This window comes from Balearica regulorum, chromosome 3, assembly GCF_011004875.1.
Source record: "Balearica regulorum gibbericeps isolate bBalReg1 chromosome 3, bBalReg1.pri, whole genome shotgun sequence".
NCBI classification, from domain to species: domain Eukaryota; kingdom Metazoa; phylum Chordata; class Aves; order Gruiformes; family Gruidae; genus Balearica; species Balearica regulorum.
The window spans coordinates 112,915,700-112,936,404 of NC_046186.1; the positions used below are offsets into that span (position 1 = coordinate 112,915,700).

The 20,705-nt window shown below is 46.7% G+C and overlaps 1 protein-coding gene across 1 annotated transcript; it reads left to right on the forward strand.

Annotated features, from left to right (window-relative positions):
• The first annotated feature begins 682 nt into the window (after positions 1 to 682).
• POLR1B (RNA polymerase I subunit B) lies at positions 683 to 20,115 on the forward strand. The gene is made up of 15 exons (XM_075749519.1): positions 683 to 866; positions 949 to 1,116; positions 3,087 to 3,233; positions 4,211 to 4,343; positions 5,363 to 5,499; positions 7,344 to 7,567; positions 9,637 to 9,808; positions 11,115 to 11,286; positions 12,100 to 12,381; positions 12,981 to 13,114; positions 13,549 to 13,719; positions 14,301 to 14,457; positions 15,730 to 15,926; positions 16,302 to 16,555; positions 18,719 to 20,115. The coding sequence occupies exons 1-15, from the start codon at positions 735 to 737 to the stop codon at positions 19,599 to 19,601; spliced, it is 3,363 nt and encodes a 1,120-aa protein (XP_075605634.1). The 5' UTR covers positions 683 to 734; the 3' UTR covers positions 19,602 to 20,115.
• The last annotated feature ends 590 nt before the right edge of the window (positions 20,116 to 20,705 follow it).

A 20,705-nucleotide genomic window follows, 5' to 3' on the forward strand; every position in this document is an offset into this window, starting at 1 on the left:
CTTGCCAGGCGGGACCCCAGCAGCTGGCCCAGCCCTTTGGCAGAGGGTTCTTCACCTTGGGGTGACAAATGGCAGGAGGGGCGCTGGGCTGTCCCGCACTGGTGGGAGCTGAACGGCGGGGGGAGGGTCTTTGGGGGTACAGGAGTGTGGAGGTGGCAGGGAGCGATGTGGGGTGCGGGGTGGCAAAGCTTCCCCACCACTGCAGCTGGGACCCTGGGACGGATGGGGCAGGGGGCACTGGGGGACATGGGTGCAGATGGCTGGGGACACGGTGCTGGGAGTACCGGCGGGGGGAGCACAGCGATGGGGGACGTGGGTGGGTGTGGTTGTGGGGCACAGGGTGGGGACAGGGTCGGGGGAACGTGGCTGTGGGGGGCAGCGATGGGGGAACACGGGTGGGTGTGGCTGTGGGGCACATGGTAGGGGGCCGGAACGGGGGGACGCGGGGGGGGGGGGGGTGGTGGCTGTGGGGCACAGGGTGGGGTTGGGGGGCGCGGGGGGGGGGGGTGGCGGCTGTGGGGCAGAAGCGCGTGAGCTGCCCCGAGACGCAGGGAAGCGGCGCGCGGGCGGCGGATGGATGGCCGTGCGCCGCCGCGCTCCTCGCACGCGGCGGTGGGTGCCGCAGCGCCCCCCGGCGGCGCCCTGGCGGCGAGCCCTGCACGCGGTCCGGCGCCGCGTGCCCCCGCCCTCGCCGTTTCCCGTGAGGCGGCGCGAGGCGGCGGCGCGGGACCGGCATGGCGGGGCGCGGAGGGGACCCCCACCGGCTGCGGCCGCCGCGGCGCAGCGGGGCCCGGCGCGACCTGACCGGCGCCCACATCGAGTCCTTCAACTACGCCGTCAGCGAGGGCGTCTACCGCGCCGTGCAGGTCTGGGGGGGGGCGCGGGCGGGGGGCGCCGGGCCGGGCCGGGCCGGGCCCTCCCGGCGCGCTTCATCCGGTGCCGTTGCAGGATCTGTCCCCGCTGGAGTTCGCGCTGAAGGACAACCGGGTGCTGCTGGTGGTGGCCGGGGTGTCCATCGCCCCCCCCGCCGTGCCGGCGGGGACGGTCTGCCAGGAGAGGAGGGTGTTCCCCGCCGAGTGCCGCGGCCTGCGCAGCACCTACCGCGGCAGGATCGCCGTAAGTGTCCGGTTGCCGCCGCCCGGTGGGGTCCTGCCCGCCGGACACGCGTGTCCTGCTCACGCGGGGTACCCCCACGCCGCCGCTGTGGCGGGGAGCAAAGCCGGCCGAGCCCTTCACGCGTTTCCGTGTGCTTTGCTTTAGTTCGAGTCCCCTTCCCGGTGTCACCTGCCGCGGGGGGGTGTGGGGTGTTCTGAGAGCTCTGTCCCGCGTGGAGTCTCGGGGGTTGCTGAAGTATGAGCTCACGGCGCAAACGTCACTTAAACCGAGCTCGTGGCAGGCCCGGTCTCGCCGCCCGCCCTGGCAGCGGTGCCCTGGGCTGTGGGCTCAGCCGGCCGGCTCGGAGCCCCGCCGGAGGACAGCCGTGACAGCCCCCGCGCCTCGGGAGCCCGGAGTTACAAATCCCTCTTGTTCGCGTCCCGTGTTCGTCGTCTCTCTGAATCGCTCCGACGCTTGCCTGGAGGAGAGCCGTCCTCAGCAAATGTTTTCCTTTGCGCTGTGACAGGATTGCACAGCTCTGGCTGGTTTTTATTAAACTGTGTAATTGTGCCTGAGCTGGACGTTTGCACGAGGCACCTGGTGCGAGGGAATGCTTACTTGCAACTTCAGCTTTTGCTTTTTTTTTTTTTTTTTTCTTTTTCCAAAGCATTACAACCAACAGTGATAAAAGTGACTGTAAGTGCAGTATCTTAACGTGAAAGTGGGGCAGTCGCAGATTGTTCCCAGTGACTTTCAGATTTTCCTGAGCTAGCGATGCTTTTATTCTTCATACCCAAATTATTTCCCGTCTTTTTTCCAATGGTTGGTTGTTTAATTATTTTTCTGAACCCATATAAATGTTTGGAACGGTTGGAACAAAAATATTTTGCTGTGTCTTGTGTGAGAAGGTATTGCCTTGTGCTTGGATGGCTGGGTTGGTCTCTCCTGCTCCCAGCCCTGGCATAGCGGGAAGCAGTGTGTAATCATTCCCTGTTTCCACCCTGCTGCCCTTAATTAACCGCGTCCCCCTCCCTTGGATTCTCCGTGCGGTTCTCGCTTCCCCAAGGTGAGACGTGAGCCCCGCTCTGCTGAGCAGCTGCTCCCGCAGGAGTCGGCTTTACACCTTTAGTCCTGGCCTAAGCTGGAGACCAGAACTGCGCAGAGGTCTCAGTGCTGCACTGTGGATTTAGAGGGGTGTAGGAACATGTCCCTTCTCTTACCTAGTAATTCCTGAGACTCAATTTACTCTTTTAACTGTTTCCAGGTGTTGAACTAGGTGTTTTTGTATTGCAGTGCTGGTGTTTCTTTCCTCTTTTAAAGCCTGTCATTCTGCATATAAAGTCAGAACTGTTTGCTCCCGTGGAGCGTTTTGTCACCTTGTTTCTTACAGTGGAGGGGTCCTTCTGCAGACCCACTGCCAGATCTTGTTACTGTAAATAAATCGTTTTCTTTCACACACGTTTTTCTGTCTCGCTTTTCAGATTGCTCAGTTCAGATTGTTAAGTGAAGATTAAGTTGTTAAGTAAATCAGTTCAGATTAAGTGAACAAGTCTTATGAAAGGTCTCTGCAGGCTTGTAGGGTGGATGTCCTTCCATTAAGCAGTTTCTGGTTTCTTCTACTTTTTCTTTTAATTGTTTGTTAACTTCTGGGGTTTCCTTTCACATCCTGTGGCTGCCTTTTTATTTAGGCTGCTTTGTCGAAGGGTCTGAAAGGCCAAGACTGCATCAGCTTTGTTCGCTCTACTAGCTGCTGCTTTACCCTGTTCTAGGCTTGTGTGATTTTCTGCCCTAAACCCACGTTGACTTGTTTTCCACGGAGTAATCTTCATGCACGTATCTAATGGTTCTGCTTTTTATGTTCGTTATTACCATTTCACAGCGATAGAACTTTGTTGAACAGATGGTGGTTATATTAAGTGTATAGTTAATCTAGCAGGAAAGATTTAAAAGGGCAACTTAATTTGCTCACTGTTTGCCTTGTGTCGTTGCAGGCTGACATCAGCTGGTCAGTGAATGGCATGCCACAAGGGACTATTAAACAGCCCCTGGGGTATATTCCAATCATGGTGAAGTCCAAGTTGTGCAACCTCTATAATCTTTCTCCACAAGAGCTCATGCAGCACCATGAGGAGGAAGAGGTAACGGGGATTTTGTGGATCAGGATAATTTGCATTTTGCCTGAGCAGTATCTCAGGCCACCTTCTCTTTACAGAACTTGAGCGTTTATATTTTATTTCAAGTTTGGCTTGTTATTTTCTCTGAATGTTCCATACAGCATTTTGAAAAATATGCAATCACAGCTGTCCTTGAATACAGGGATCTGTTCGGTGCCAATACCTACAGTTCCAGTATATGACTTCTGAACTGCTAACCAGCTGCTGAGGCCACGTAGCTGTGAGCGGGCCTCTGAGGAGACAAAGATTTGGAGAACGGGCATTGAAAGCGACATTTTCATTCTCCGTTGTCTTCTGCAGCTTTTTCTTCATCTTCCCAGTAGCATGTCAGCTGTGGGGAATTTAATACAGAATTATTTAGTGCCGTATTTTGCGCTCACAGAAAGAGTGAGCAAACTGTGAAAGAAAATCTACAATGACGTACTCCTGCTGCCCCTCTAGCATGCCACTTGTACCTTCGTTCATAGCATTATTTGCTACCAATAAGCTTTTTGTGTAATGGCATACTGTTTGAGGTTCTGTATATTTATCAGTGTTAAGCTTGTATGTGACCAGACAGAGGTTTTCTGTACTGAAGATCCCTCTAGTTTATAAACTCAAAATGAGAACTTCAGACTGTTTATTAAAAAAAAAATAGTTAATGTCAGCTCTTTCAAACCATTCAGTTGACCACACAGGTTTTTGGCTTTTTGCCTTTTTTTTTCTTTTTTCCTTTAAATTGTAGAACCCTTTCCTTGCACCGTATGCTACGTTTAGACTTAATAGTTGATGGCAAGGAGTGCAGCCTTTCCAAATGCAGGGCTGAAGCATACGTCTTGCAGTGTGTTTCATAGGTAAAACATCAAATGTTTGTTAATGTATAATACAGACGTTTTTGTCTTCTCTTTACACTGCTGGATTATGAATTTCAAAGCACATCAAAATTCTTCTTCTTCTGCCAGGAAATGGGAGGCTACTTTATAATCAATGGCTTAGAAAAAGTTATTAGGATGCTGATCATGCCTAGGCGAAATTTCCCACTTGCAATGACCAGACACAAATGGAAAAACAGAGGCCCTGGTTTCACAGAGTACGGTAAGCTGAACAGGTTTCCTGCAGCATTCTGCTTGTGACTACTTGAGGACAAACAGGAGTGACCATCTGTAGCTGATGTTTGGTGCAGCTCTTGTATAATATTTGTATTTTTTACTATGTATGAAAATACAGGGTGAGCACCACTGCAAGGGTAGAAGCAGTAGGCAGGTGCTGGTTTTGTTGAGGCCGTCAGAGCCACCCAAGCGAGCAAGGAGAGCTTATTCCTCGAGTACCTGTAACCTGTCGTTACGTGGAGGGTGTAACTAAAACCCTACCTTCGGTAGAAGGCAATGTAAACGCTGGACTTGTTTCATTTAATTTGTTTATCCATACTTGGAGATGGCAGATTTAATTTGCACAGAGCAGATTAACTAGATTCTGTCCCATACCTTTGTTGTGTATACTCAGTAAAACAAGTTTAAAACTTTATTAAACCGGAAATGTTACAGTTTTACAGGTGTTAGCAGCTGCAGGACCATGGTGCTTGAGCGCACACACTCCCAATTCCACGTTAATTAATTTTGAGGCACTGCAGATTTAAATGGTCCCATTTGGTTTAGTTTTCTTTGTCCTGCAGTGGATAGCATGGGACAGGACCAGGAAACACTGCTTCAGCGGTACCACCTGAACACAGAGATGCGAGAACTTGACCCAGAGTGCAATTAGGAAGAGTACCTGTGCGTTACTGTATCTCGGAACCTAAGGCTACAGACAGAATAGTGGAGGCTTGGGGCTTTCCTTTTCTTAAAAACCGTATGCATCTTCCAAGCCTCTGAGCAAGCATGCCGGCTGTCCTGAGACATTCGCCCGCTAAGAACTGAATTGAGCTGATGTATTTATTTGAAATGATACTTATTTAAGACTGATGCTGAAACTAGTGGTCTGCCCTGTGTTCTCAGCCATGAAGCACCAAAGTTTCTCTCCCGAGTCGTCTTGCGCCCGCTCGGATGCGTCGCAGCAATGCAGCCAGTTTGTTTTGTACGACTCACGTTGGCCTTTGCTTGTGTTGGGTTTTGCAGGAGTAGTGATGCACTGCGTTAAGGATGAGCACACTGCAATCAACATGAATCTTCACTACTTGGAAAATGGTTGTGTCATGGTGAATTTCATTTTTCAGAAAGAGTTGTTCTTCCTTCCCTTGGGATTTGCGCTGAAGGTAAACAACTAATGCTTACGCTTTTATTTAAGTAATGAGAAGCAGCTAATTCCATGTTAAGTATTTTCCATCATCCTTCCTATATTGGCCAAAGAACTATAGTCCAAGAAGAGCCTATGCCTGTAATGCAACACTGGGCTGCAGCAGAGGAAGTGTGTGCAGGATTGAGAGAGGAAAGTTACACAAGAGTTTCACGGCTTTTTGCTAACGAATGCCCTGGGTGAATAGCTCTTGGAGTGTGTAGGAGTTTGCCACCTAATGTGAAAGATCTCAGGAATCTTTGAAGACAGAGTGACAACTGAGCGTTCAGTCAGTGAACAACATTAACCATTAAAGTCAGGTTGTCCCATCTAAAAGTAAACCAGTGAACTGGCTTTTCTCTTTTTTTAAGGAGAAAAATAAAATGCTGCTTGTGATTGGAACTGGAAGCGATGAAGATCTGGAAGGAGCTATTTGAGCACATTTCATGGCTGTAAACTGTTCTTTGGAGAGCAGGCCAAAGTTTTACTTGAGACAAGACTTTTAAAATTCTCCTCCAAAAGCATGCTTTCTCTAGTAGCAGAGCCAGAGTACTTCAGCTGCATATTTTAACTGCAGCAGCTAAGTGTTAGAGGAAATCAGAGACCTGTGGTACTACGTGATGGAAGCGTCATGTAAATTGGCCTCAGTGAATTTGTATCTTCTTCTTTCAACCTGCTGTATTCACGTCACTGTTGCATAGTGCATTTCACTTTTCCTTCAATGCTTTGCCTCAGTTTTTGTTTCAACAAAGTAGTTACCAAAAGTAGCTGATTCCTTTGCATATTAAAACAACAAGTAATTGTACTGACTTTCTGGTAGCTCATGAGATCTCAGGATAAGCAGGTATTGTTGTCTTAAGTTCGAATTCTTCCATAAGCAGTGTCTCTCTGTGGGTTTGCATCCCCCATGCATCAATCCAGTTCGGTTCTGCACTGGTTTCCCACAGCCCGTCCAGGTCCCTCTGGGCAAACTGCTGCTACTGCGGCCCCGCTGCGCTTCTGTTCTGGCTCTAATTCTGGTTTCTTCTTACTGTATGATCATCCTGCTGCTTTCCTCTGTTGGACAAGAGGCAGCACGTGCTCTGGCTGCTTCCAAAGTGTATATATCATGATTACTGAGCAGCAGAACTGAGCTTACATTGCCCCCTCTCGTGAAGAAATCTGCCTTGGTGTCTTTTTCATGCAGCCTTCAATTTTTCCTGAAGTTTTTGAAGCCTATTTAAATGTCATGTGCCTTAAAGATGAGGCACATTTGTTGATAAATACAGAAGTTTTTGGTAGACAACATATTTGCTTAACCTTGAGGTAATGAAACAGCTAGGAAACCATTATAACATCAACAACTAGGAACGGGACTTGAGTATGAGCTTTAGTATATGAAGTGCTGAGACTAAAGTTAATTCATTCTAACAGCCTTCATCTAAAGTAAATTGCCTTTTGATTTGCATGAGAATGAGTAGCAGCTTGAGACAATGGTGAATTAAATTCATGTTTGTAAGTGAGCTCATTCTGTAAAGGTATTAGTAAATCTTACCTAAACAAGAGAAGCCTGTTAGTTTAGATGGTTCAAGTTTGTTTTGGTTTTTTCCAAGGGTCTCACTGGATTGGGGGAGTTCTTGTGACCATCATCGGGGAACAACTGTCCTCTGCATTACTTTCTTAGCACCTCAACCCCACTTTATTTTTCAGTTTGTGCAGTGGAAGGGTGTTTCCAGAGGACTGGAAACCTAAATCAGTGGGGTGCCCTAGTTCTTTTGCTGTGTTTTACGGATAGATGTTGCTGTGACTGTTTTTTTTCTGATCTGATACACTTCTGTCTTTCAGGCACTAGTTGATTTCCCAGACTACCAGATTTTTGAAGAGTTGGTCAAAGGAAAGGAAGGTGACACCTTTTATGTGAACTGCGTTACTGAGATGATGAGGGCGGTAGTGGATGCAGGCTGTTTTACACAGCAAAACGTCCTCGAATACCTGGGAAAGAGCTTCAGAGTAAAACTTAACCTTCCTGAGTGGTACAGCAATGAACAGGCTGCAGACTTCATTTTGAAGTATGTACATATGCATGCAGGAGTGTGTGGTTCAGTGTAGTTGTATTGAAATGATAGGCAGATATAAGAGTACTCTGCCATGTTACATCACGCTTTGTTATGGTTTTCACATGCATTTATAAAATGATAGCCAGTGGTCAGTTTTTTGTGGGACTCCAGGGTATTATGATAATCCGTACTTGTGGTGTTCAGAAATATGTATTTCGATAGATTGACACAAGTATCCCCAAAAAGGTTTCAGGAGAGGGTATCTGTTGTTATTTAGATGCGATTTTTCTGATGTATTTGATGAAAAACAGAAAGACTAAGGTAAGAAAGAGAAGGTTAAAGCTAGGTCTGTAATTGCCCAAGGCTCTATTTGTTGAACAAAAATACTGCAATTTGTGGTGCTTTATCAGTTTCACACAGTCATTTGCAACTATGATAAGAATTACATTTTTCTTTTTAAATGGTAGAAATTAGGTGCTTTAAAGTCTTGCTTATTTCATGGAAAAAGTCAGAAAGGAATGGAAGAGCTGGATTTGAGACTGTCAGCATGACAGGCATTCAAGTAAATAATATCTTTTTCTGGTAAAGTAGGTGTTTGCCCTTTGAGAGGCCTTTTTTTAGCACATGAAAAGGCTTATTTGGGATGCCCGGTCCTTGAGTACTTGTAAATAGGGGGTGGTCAGGTGGGTGGCTGGGACACAAAGGCAGTCTGCAGCCCCTCAGAGGGGCACTTATAAGTCCATAGACCAGCTGGAAGCACAGAACTTTGTACTGAGAAATGTGAGTAGGTAATTGCAGGAAAGTTGGAATTACTCTGATTTTTCTTATTTCTCAATATTCTGGTGCATGGTTCATTGTTCTGGTTTGGTTTTTCCCTCCTCTGATACATTCTGTGCACCTTATTTGCCTCAGCTGAGGAGATAGAAGAGGAGGAATAGTAAAACAATAATTGGGATTCTACCCTGTATATGGGAGAGCTGGAACAGTAACCTCTCTGGGCAGAACCTGCAGAGGGCAATGTTGAGCAGAAGTGAAAAGCTGAAAAAAATCCTTCAGTGCTCAAGTATCTTGGGCACTACTAGTTTCCAGCTCGGATTTGGGGTGGGGTGTATGTAAGTGGATATGTGCATGTATATGGTTGGAGTCATAGCTGCCATAAAATAACACGCAAACCTTAGCAGTTGACTGGTCTTAACTCAAATAACTGTTTCCATAAACTGTAGGCTGTCATGGTTTAACCTTGACGGCAGCTAACGCAACCACACAGCCGTTCGCTCGCTTCCCCCTGCCAGGGGGGTGGGGGAGAGAATCAAAAAGGAGAAAGTAAGACTTGTGGGTTGAGATAAAGACAGTTTAATAGGACAGGGAAGGAATAATGATGATGATAAAAGAACATACAAAACAAGTGACGAACAGCACAATTTCTCACCACCTGAAGGTGATACTCAGCTAGTTCCTGAGCTGCCCCCACCTCCCAGCCCACCCTCAGTTATATACAGAACATGACATCATATGGTATGGAATATCCCTTTGGCCAGTTTGGGTCAGCTGTCCGGCTGTGTCCCTACCCAACTTATTGTGTACCCCCAGCCTACTTGCTAGTGGGGCAGTGTGAGAAGCTGAAAAGTCCTTGACTGCTTGGCAACAACTAAAAACATCAGTGTGTTATCAACGTTATTCTCATCCTAAATCCAAAACACAGCACTAACCAGCTGCTAGGGAGAAAATTAACTCTATCCCTGCCAAAACCAGGACACATAAGGACATCTAGCGTGGGAGTGTGTACAATCAATCTTTCTCAAGGTTCACCTTCATTTAATCAGCCAAGTATATCCTTCACAAAAGTAGGCCCTTAAAAAGACAAACTGGTCATTTTTCAGCTCAGTCTCTGAGGTGGTTTTTTTACTATTATTTCTTGGAATTTTCATACAGTACTAAGGGCAACTGGAAAAGCTTGTGCCTTCTTAGGCTTTTTAGCCAAAAAAAAAAAAAAAAAGGTGTCCAACTATTTAGGAAAAACTTGAAGAACATCTAGCATGAAGAGATGGTGTTAGCTGTGCTCCTCCTTTCTCTTCCTCCAGCAAGTGTATCTGCATACACCTGACAAATAGAACCGAAAAGTTCTACCTGCTCTGCATGATGACTCGGAAGCTGTATGCTTTTGCCAAAGGGGAGTGCATGGAGGATAACCCGGACAGTCTGATGAATCACGAAGTGCTTACCCCAGGACAGCTTTTCCTTATGTTCTTAAAGGTAAGGCCTGAAGGGGTTTTGAATCGCCATACTTCTGTTGTTTCAATTGATAGAGGAGTGGTGAAGATCTGCCTTGTGGTGGTTTCACATGGCAAATGTGCAAGAAAATAACTGCTTCCCTCCCCCTTCCCCATGAATGTGATGATTTATGATGATGTCATTGCTCTCCCATCTTTAAATACTCTTACAGATCAGGAAGTTGATAGCATGCTTCTGACTTCGGCAGTTAATTTATTGCTGGTGATGTAAAATTGCAGTTTCCTAATCTATTCCAGTTCAATATGAATTCAGCTTATTTCTAGGGATTCCTCATTTTAGGATGCCAGGAGGAAAGTATTCCTGTTCTTGACTATCCCATGAAATCATTGTGTAATAGTAGTTCCCATCCCCAAGTAAAGATCCTTCCCTGAGTTACTGGATAACTCTTTTTTTTTAAACCTTTCTTTTCCATTTTAGCCAAAATTTTCTTTAGTATTGTTTTTTTAGAAAGACTACTAAAACCTAAACCTCTCTACTACTTGAATGGTTTCATTGAGTTTAGAAATAAAATAACAAGTGAGCTCTGTGAGGCATTTTAGTGCTACACTGCCACCAGGAACCAGAAGATGTTGCTTTCCTGCCTGGCTGTGTCAGATCAGCAGGGGAGTAAGTTAACAGCCCCTTTTTTGAATGCAAAGATCCTAAATAGGCAAGAGTATAGACACAGTGCAGCTTTATACAGTGGATTTTTCCTAAGAGTCCAAGGCGTTGTTGGGTATGTTATGTCCTTTTCCCTGTTTTTATGTAGTATCTAAGATCACAGCAGTGATAAAATTACAGTTAAAATGAAAATCCAGTCCACTATCTCAGATTATCTCAGCAACATTTAAATACTGTGTGTCCATGGCCTTCAAGTGTTGGTCTCTAAACTTACTTTGTAATGTGATTTTATTTCGTCACTGTATTTAGCAGAGGGATTATTCTTGTGGTCAGAATATAGGCACAATCTGCTTTGGGTTTTGTTTGTCCTTTATGAAATTCTGTTATTGTATGTCATTTGCCAGACTCATCACTGGTTTGGGTGGAAGTGATTACTAAGCTGTCAGATGGGTGTTTTCCTTGCAGGTCTGTGTTGGCGTGGTACCATCAGCGTTTTGATAAAATGAAGTCAGTGTGGGAAATATGGCTGGAAAACTGTCAGTTCACTAAAAGTTGTCCATCCTCCTGATCTCAGAGGATTCCTGTAGCACATGCAACTGATGGGAAGTTCTAATTTGAGCCTCTATTCTCCTGTTTTAAATTTAAATCTCTCACTTTTAAACCATAGGAGAGGCTTGAAAGCTGGTTGCAATCCGTTAAGTTTGTTTTGGAGAAAAGAACAGAAAAAGCAGATATCAACATAAATGCAGACAGCTTGGTGAAGGCATTCAGCCTGGCAACGGACTTTACCAAGCCGTTTGAATATCTTCTTGCGACTGGTAACCTGCGATCCAAAACCGGTAAATAAATCTTCATGTTTAAGAAGCCTTTTTTTTCCCTGCTAAACAGAATGAGAAACGACATAAAACAGAGCTGTTAACTGAAAACAACTGCTTGTGTGCAGACATTGTACACTGTAGCTGAATTAATGCACATGGTTTGAGGAAGGGGACAGTTGAGGAACAAGGCAAGATTTCTCCTCAAGCATAGACTTTATGCATGGTATAAAACAGGTTAGTTATTAGAGCAAAGCCCAGATACCCAGATAAATAGCGGAAACTAAATTTAGCGTTGTCTAGAAGAGCAACCGTATTTTGATTTGTTTTCCAAAAGATTATTTCTTCTTATTTGCAGTGTAAGACAGAGAGGGGGCATTTGTTTATCAGGACTGCCCCATGTGAGCTTAAATGATGAGAAACTGCCTTGCTAACATATTTAATTCAAATTTACCTGGTGCTTCACTGCAGTGTCTAGTGTGATGATACTGTAATGGAATGCCCACTAGAAAATGAAACGAGTTTGGAAAGCCAAAGAATTTCAGTAAAAAGTACCAGCTGCAAATCCTCAAGTCATTTCACTGGGAATGACTTTCACATGTTTCCAAAAGGAGTTGGATTTTAAGCAATAGCTTGGAATTTAAAAGTTTCTAGGCCTCTTACATGTTACTGAGTTGCCTGTGCGCAGGCAACAGTACATGTGCCTTCTGGTGTTGGGATCCCATGTGAGCATCTTTAGGGCTTGTCAGTGAAAAATATGAAACTGCCTTGTAACTTCATACTTTATTTGTTAAAGCTGGATCACGTCCTGACATAAATGTCAATTTTGTTCCCAAGGCCTGGGCATGTTGCAGGACAGCGGTCTGTGTGTGGTGGGAGACAAGCTGAATTTCATCCGTTACCTGTCCCACTTCCGCTGCATACACAGAGGGGCAGCATTTTCCCAGATGAGAACTACAACCGTCCGCAAGCTCCTGCCCGAGTCCTGGGGGTTCCTGTGCCCTGTGGACACCCCAGATGGAGAACCCTGTGGTCTGATGAACCACATGACAGTTCTGTGTGAAATAGTGACGGAGATGGTGCCTGTGACCGACATCCCGCCTTTGTTATGTTCCCTAGGTATGTTTTATTGGCTTGATCATTTAATGGAGCAGCCTTCCTTTTTTACCCTTCTGCCCTGCAAACCCATATCTGGGAAAGGCTCTCCAGATGCCATCACTGTACATTGTTAACTTGAGAAGGTGAAATCAAGGTAAACCTGTACTTACTGTGCTTCTGCTCAGTGGTAAGTAGCACATTGCTTACCCAGGCACGTCGACCTTTTGGAGAGTGTAAAGTCCAATGTAAATGTCTCTTAGCTGTGTGCTGTAAAGATACTTGCTTAAGCACAAGGAATTGCACAGCACAAGCTCTGAGAGATTGGACCTGGCAGTGATCGTCTAATGCTGCTGGTGACTTGAGTTAAACTGCAGCTCACTTGCGATTACCACAATAACAGCAGTCCCTATTTCAATCAGAAGAACAGGGAGAGGAACACCATTCTTAGTTGTGCACATTCTATATGTTCCATTAAGTAACCCACAGCTTTTCCCTGTATGTCTGAATTTTTTGATGTCTCAGAAAGCTTTTCGGTGTGGATTGAGGCTTCCTGCAGAAGTAACGTCTCTGTTTTGTTTGCTTTTTTGGCTGTTCTGTCTACCAACCCCCTCTTCTCACAGGTGTCACCCCCATCAATGCGACCCCAAGCAAGCCTTACGCGGAGTGTTACAGAGTTGTGTTGGACGGCTCTGTGGTGGGCTGGGTAGAGTGGGAGCTGGCTCCTGAGATTGCAGAAACCCTCCGCCGTTTCAAGGTTGGCTTGTTTAAAATGTTTCTTAGCTAAACATCCTCAATATGCAGTGGTCAAAAATAGGCATGTTTGGAACTTTTTTTTTAAATTTCCATTTAATTTGTTTTAATCTGAACAAATAAGTTCTCTTTGGCTGTACGTTGGTATTGGAGTGGGGTTTTTTGTTTTCATTGTTTATATGTGTATACGTGGTCTGTTAGTTTATGAAGACGTCATTTCTAGCAGAACTTTTTTTCTTGAAAAAGGTAGGATAGAGATATTCTGTCCTTTTTCTTGGTGGAGATTTTTCTAAAAGTAATTTTTAAATCTTTTCTCCACCATTTTATATTAGCAGCTACCCCTGTGGTTGGCATTTTCATTGTGTAGCCTGTTGGATGCAGCTCAACTAAACCATTCTTGGTTCGTGTTTCTAAATCGGTATTTCTTTGCACCAACAGATAACGCAAGAGAAAAGATTTCCTGCACGGGCAGAAGTGGTCCTTATCCCAATGACAGGAAAACCCAGTCTGTATCCTGGGTTGTTCATTTTTACTACCCCTTGCCGGATGGTGCGGCCTGTCAGAAACCTGTTCTATGGAAGGAATGAATGGATTGGTACTCTGGAACAGGTGGGGTTTGCATATTTCCTGTATAAAGTGCTGGCTCTTACAGAGGTACCCGGCTCAAAACCAATATTTTGGAAAATATTTGCAAAAGGAGCTGAGGATGGGACATAGGGAGCTTGTGTTGAAGAGCTAGAATAGGTAGTAAAAGGGTTTTCTCACCTCCTGCTAATTGATTTTGGGTAAATGTCTCGGACGGACCGTAAGGATCTTTTTGAGATACTGAAATCTGCTCTCGGTGTTACCTTAGTGAAGCTTTTGAGGTGAAGGATTGCTATCTTGTGTGTACTGTCTCATCTTGTGTTACATCATGTTCTCCAAATTGCCAGACAAGCAGTGGATTAAGGAGGACGTGTTACTGCAGTTGTGTATTTCCAGACTTGCTTTCCTTGCAGTTGGTCTGTGATTGTGATGGGTGGTTCAACAGCTGTCTTGGTATGTTTTCTTGCCTGCTACTACACTAAGGTGCAGACAACAACCACAGCTAAAACTGAAATGGCTAGAAAGGCATTGGAGGCAGCTTTGCTTTGCTTCCTTCCCTTTGCAAGAAGGACACAAATGAGCATTGTCCAATTTGGTACTTGCAGATCTTCATGAACGTGGCCTCGCTGGAGTCCGAGGTGGTGCCCGGAGTGACGACTCACCAGGAGCTCTTCCCTCACAGCATTCTGAGCGTGGTGGCCAACCTCATCCCCTTCTCCGACCACAACCAAAGTCCACGAAACATGTACCAGTGCCAGATGGGTAAGTGCTGTAGGACCTAATGCTGTGAGTCCCTGGGCGGGGGGAGGGGGGGGAATCTCTTGCATGTCTATTCCAGTTTGTCTTCCTGTATTCCCAAATAACAGCTCTTCCCAGCCGTTGTTTCAACATTGAAGTTGATTAACGGCCTTTATTATTTTTTTTTCATGGCAAAGCAAATGAAGCTAAGTTTATCAAGTTATCATCCTGGCTGCCTTCCAGTGGGCAGTTCTAGGTTTTTGCACTCGTTGCCTTCCTTACGCCTTTACTAAGTTTTGTATTTGATGTTGTTGATCATATAGACAAGTTGAAGGGCACAGCACCAGCTGTTTGGTGGTGGGTAATGTCCGACAACTGTGCTGCCAACAGTCCTCTCATCCTCGCAGCCGGCAGAGGTTAACCTCAGTCGTTGGCGTGAGGTTTCCCCGCCACCTGTTTTCAGTGAGCGACTGCTGCCTCCGCACTGCAGCTGTTGAGAGGATGCTTGCGAGGCGTCTGCTGCACGAAAGTAATGCAGCTCCGTGGCAACAGGATGGGTTTTTTTTCTGACAACTATTTGACAGAGATTTAAATTGATTGATTTGGTTGTCTGAAAGAAGTTGGGATAGGGTACGTAGTGGGGTTTCAGTCAGCCGAGGTGCAAGTGATGTGCAAAAAGCTTATTTTTAAAATAGAGAAGGCTAAGAGAAAGTGTGTGGATAGGGACTTCAAGAGAGCAGGTCTCATTACCTTGATAGCATCTCTAGCATATTGCATTTCTGACAATACTATCAGAAAGACATCTTTAAAATGCTACCACTTTTTCGTACTTTTCTGAAAGTACCAATGTGACTATGTTCAAAACTTGTTTTCCTTGCCAATATATTTATACTGCAGAAGCAAATGCTTTTTGGCCTGGAAATATGTAAGGCATGCCTCACTATGGGAAACTGTGGGAAGAGGAGGGGAAAAAAAACCCCAAACAAACAAAAAAGCCCAAAAAACCCAACCAAACAAAACCAGAAACCAGCACGCCAACCTTATTGGAGATTTTGAAATTGCAGAATTGACACAAAATTACAAATAGTCCTTATGAAATGCTATGACAAGAATCGAGTGTTGTGGTTTGCAGAAACTTTTATAGCTGGACTTAGGGCCATTATTAAATTCCAAGGGGTTTAAGATTGATAATCCCTCTAAACTGTCAGTATTTCCAGCTTTCTTCTTAAGACACATGGAGGATGAAACATAGATTAACTCTGAAATGATCCTGAATAAATCCAACTTTCATTCTAGGAAAGCAAACCATGGGGTTTCCAGTTTATAACTACAAGGACCGCTCGGATAACAAGCTGTACCACCTCCACACTCCCCAGAGCCCTCTGGTGCGGCCCAGCATGTATGACTATTATGGTATAGACAGCTATCCGATCGGCACCAATTCAATTGTGGCTGTCATCTCCTACAGCGGCTATGACATGGAAGATGCAATGGTAAGCCACCAAGAGGAGAAATCTTGCTGGCCTGTAGAAGAATTGGATGTGGGGGACTGGGAAGAAGGGTGGTACCTAGCTGAGAAGAGCCTTTTTTCTGCTTCTGCTAGTCCACAGCCACTGTTAGGGCAGATATAGGAGCATGGCGGTTAAGCGTTGTTACTGCAGGTAATGCTGGAGGTACTGAACGCAGAGCAAAGCTCCCTTGTGCAAGGCAGTGAGCTTCCAGCATTGAAAAATACTGAGGTTACAGAAGGTTTGGGCCTTTTGGAACAGTGACTTTGTTTAGGAAGGCAATGTTAGAAAGGAGTGGAAATGCTTTCGTTGTTGAAGTTACTAGCAAGTCTTTAACAGGCCTTTGTTTCTTCTTCTTAGATTGTGAACAAGTCTTCCTGGCAGAGAGGCTTTGCCTATGGAAGTGTTATCAAGGTGGAGAGCATTGACCTTTCCCTGAAAGCAAGCAGGGCAGGCGATAATTTAGTATTTGGCATCAGGCCTGGTGATCCAAATGTGACGGAGAAGTTGGATGCCGATGGACTGCCTTTTGTTGGCTCTATCCTACAGCCCGGGGACCCCTTCTACAGCTTCATGAACCTCAGCACAGGGGAGACCTTCACTGTCTACTATCGGTAAGTTCAGCTTGTCCCTCCTGGCTGTGGTCTGAGAGCAGTTGGCCCTGACGAGCTGCAGTATCTTTTCCTCCAGGTGTTCCCTTTTCTCCTTGTGTCATAGTGTCCATGTCTTGACAGAGAGAGCATGAAGTTCATGTTGTAGGTGACTCCTATGCATGTGTCACGGCTTTTATGTAAGCCAATGTGTGCTGCAGAGCCTAACTTATCCCAGGAGGAGAATCTGGGGCTGGTAAAAAGAAAGAGCTTGCAGAAATGTTTTGGGGTCTCCCAAGGACTGTTCCTCTGCCCATCCCCTGCAGTTGTTTTCTGTAGCTTTTTGTTAATTGACTCACCTAAGGTATTCTGTCTAAAAAAAACCCAAAGAAATGCCAAACAGAAAACCAAAACAAAGTGCCTGGTCTCAGAGGCTTGCCAGAAAACCTTGTAAGCAAAGTTGTTACAGGATTAGGGGTTCAAAGAGCAATTTTATTAACACTGAAGCTTCCAAACCGCTAGAATGTTAAAATATGTCAACTACACTCCTCCCTCCCCCTGGAATATTTTGGGGATAAGTTTCTTAAGATTTTTGAACTCCAGTTGGAAGAGAGAAGGCTGCTGAGGCTTTCATTAAAATCTTCTTTGTTCTTTCCAGAAAGCGAAGCAAAAAGCATTGGCAAAACCTGATATATTTAAAAGCATCCTGCGTTCCTGGTGGTCCGTATGACCTCAGGCCTTACCTGTGTCTCTGTACAGCATTGGTAGAGTGAGGATAATGCTGTGTAGTTATTCAGGTTGTGAAGGCGCATTGGTTTGAGAAGCACTTTGGTAATACAGTAACTACTGGGAAAGCTGTTGTTTGTTACTCTCTAACAGGTGGTGCCTCAGCTGCACTGGGGAGACTGCTGTGGATTCATAGAGTTAGTCATCCTGGTCACAGAGCAGGGCTGAGAAATTCAGCACGTGGTAGCGGGGATCTGTTAGCTCAGCACTTGTAGAGCCCTTTGGCGCTCCTGCTCCCCAGGTCTCATGCAAGCCCCGCCTTAGTTCAGGTTCCTTACCCAGAGCGCCATTTTACCTCTGTAACATTCAGCTTATGTTCATTCTTGGTCCAAATCAGGAAATTATTTAGGTTCTGATAGAGCAATGAGGTTGCCAGCTCTTGGTTCACCCCAGAGACTCAGGGCCCTTAAGAGGGAGTTCTCCCTGCTGTCCTTAAGCGCTACGTACACTGCTAGATCTTATGTGTGGCTTGGAAGAGGAGGAGGACAGAGGCTTTTGACTTCAAAAGTTTGAACAAACTTGGAAGAGGCTTACGAAGCACAGGGGTTTTTTTTTGTTGGGATTCTTTTGTGTGCATGGCCTGGTTGCATTTGAACACAGAAAAATAACAGCTTTGAAACAGAAGCTAAACTTAGGTACAGTCCTTCAGCAAACACTGTGTTCATTAGGACTTCAAAGGAAAGAAGAAAAGTAACCTTGTCTTAACATGGGACAAAGTGTATTTATTCCTTAGCTGTTGTCTCCAAATCGAGTGGAGAGTTTGAGCTGAGAGCTCTAACAGCAGTTATGCCTGCAGCAGGCACCTAGCACGTGGAACACCAGGCTGAGGGTTCACCTGGAGCAGCAGCACACCCCTGACCAAGGAACTTGTTGGCAAAGCCCTCTCAGCTCACACTGTGCCTTCCCCTTCTGCTCTGAACTTCCCTCTGCTTTCCACTGAACCTGCTTCTTTATTTTGGTATCCCACCAAGATGGTGCGAAGTTATTGGGGCTAGGGAGAGGGACTGCTGCCTTAATGCAGAACAAATGGCACTGGGGTGCAGTTTGTCAGATAAAGCGTGATAAACATGAACCAGGTTTAAATGATCTTTATTTTATATCATGAGTGGCACGTTACCTGATCACCTGACAGTTGTAGCTGTGCTTCTAGGATTAGAAAAGGCAAATGAATGGCACTTGTGTGATGCTGCCATATTGCTTCCTTGCCCTAGTTCCTATGCAGTCTGACTTCCCTCACTACTGAGTAGTACTTCTCAAGAACAGTGCTGTTCTCCAGCTGTCCCAAGGCATTTTATGAATCTTACAAAGTGGTTTGGGTTTTTTTCCTTCATTTCCCTTTCAAAGCTAAAAATCATTAGCACACCTGACACCTTCGCTGTGGTTGTGTTTGCACCTACACAGGAATAAGGAAGTTGGCATTGTAGACAATGTCAGGTTATGCAGTAATGACCGTGGCACTGGGAAATTCAAGAAGGCTTGCATCACTGTGAGGGTGCCTCGAAATCCAACTGTCGGAGATAAATTTGCCAGCCGTCATGGACAGAAAGGTATCCTGAGCCAGCTGTGGCCTGTTGAGGATATGCCATTCACGGAGAATGGAATGGTTCCAGACATCCTCTTCAACCCTCACGGCTTTCCCTCCCGAATGACCATCGGGATGTTAATTGAGAGCATGGCGGGGAAGTCGGCAGCACTGCACGGCGTCTCCTACGATGCCACTCCCTTCACCTTCACAGAGAAGAACTCCGCTTTGAAATACTTCGGTGAGACTTTAGTGAGTGCGGGTTATAACTTCTTTGGGACGGAAAAGATGTACAGTGGCATCAGTGGCCTGGAGCTGGAGGCGGATATCTTCGTGGGAGTGGTGTACTATCAGCGCCTGCGCCACATGGTCTCAGACAAGTTCCAGGTGAGGACAACGGGGCCCCGAGATGCTGTCACCAACCAGCCCGTCAAGGGGAGGAATGTGGAAGGTGGGATTCGCTTTGGCGAGATGGAGCGTGACGCTTTGCTGGCTCATGGAACGTCTTTCTTGCTGCAAGACCGCCTGTTCAACTGCTCCGACGGCTCTGTAGCCTATGTCTGCATGAGCTGCGGCAGCATGACGTCTCCTGTGCTGGAGAAACCACCGCACTCCTCCTCTGTGACAAGCAACAGGAGGTACTCCTGCTCTGTCTGCAGCGAGGTAGACACCATCGAGGTTGTCCCAGTGCCCCACGTCTTCCGTTACTTTGTGGCAGAGCTGGCAGCCATGAACATAAAAACAAAGCTCAATGTGGAGTAGCTCTGTCCTCGGGCACGGCAATGCTGCTAGGAGGGAAGGAAACACGTGTCGGTCCTGCCTTTGCCCCACGCGGGTTTCAAGTGTTAAGTCAGTTCTCGGGGTTCTTCAAATGTTTGCAAGATTAATTTGATGTTTTGTATTGAGATGGGGTGGTCGCCGAGCTGTATGGCGAGGAAATGCGGGTCTGTTGAAGTTCGTTTGCACCTCCTAAAGGATCACTCACTAGCTATTGAGATGTGGCACATGGAAATCAAGCGATATCACTGCTCCCACCAGGCTGCTGGGTTGAGAGCCATGGGGGTTCTTGGTTCTCTGAATGCTGGTTGCAGCCGCGAAGATGAAGAGGTCATAAAACAGCATGAAGTGAATGCTGGAAATGACAAAAAAAGAGATTTATGTTGGTTTTGAAGAAAAATCCTTGCAGAACGTATGCCTTAATGATGGGTACGTGTTAAAGTGATTGGACATCTTTTGTTTTGCTTTATTTCAATACGTACGCCTTGAAACCCACAAAGAAGGCGGCACAAAGTTCTGCCGTGCGAAGCTGCAGCCTTGACCGTAACAGACCAAGGTGGCCGAGCCGGGCCTGGCCTGGGAGCGTTTGGTGTTGCCGAGCCTGGTGCCTGTCCCGGTGAGCACGGCGGGGGTAGGGGCTCGCTGTCTGCCCCTGGCTGAAGAGGCAGCAAGCGGCAGGTGACCCTGGATCTCACCGCTCGTGCGGTGCTGTAACGCCGTGGGACCGGGCCGGCCGTGTCCCGGCAGCAGCAGCAGCAGCCGCCGCCCCGGTGGAGGCCAGCCCCGTCCGGTACTCCCGCCTCTTCCGTCCCCCCGCCCGCTGCCGGGGAAGCCGGGCGGGTGCCGCGGCCTTACCCTTCCTGTTAAAGAGTTCTTTCGTACGTTTCTACAGCACCTGTCTTCAGCGCCGCGCTGGGGCCGGGGGGGCTCCCCGGGGCAGGGCAGGGCAGGCCGGGGCTTAGGGCCCGGCGGGGCCGGAGCGGTTCTCCCAGGGCTTGGTGGGCGGCGGCAGGCGGGAGGCGGTGGGGGTGTCTCCCGTGGGCGAGGCGTGTGCCCGCCGCACGCCCGGCAGTTCCCGCCCGCTCCGCA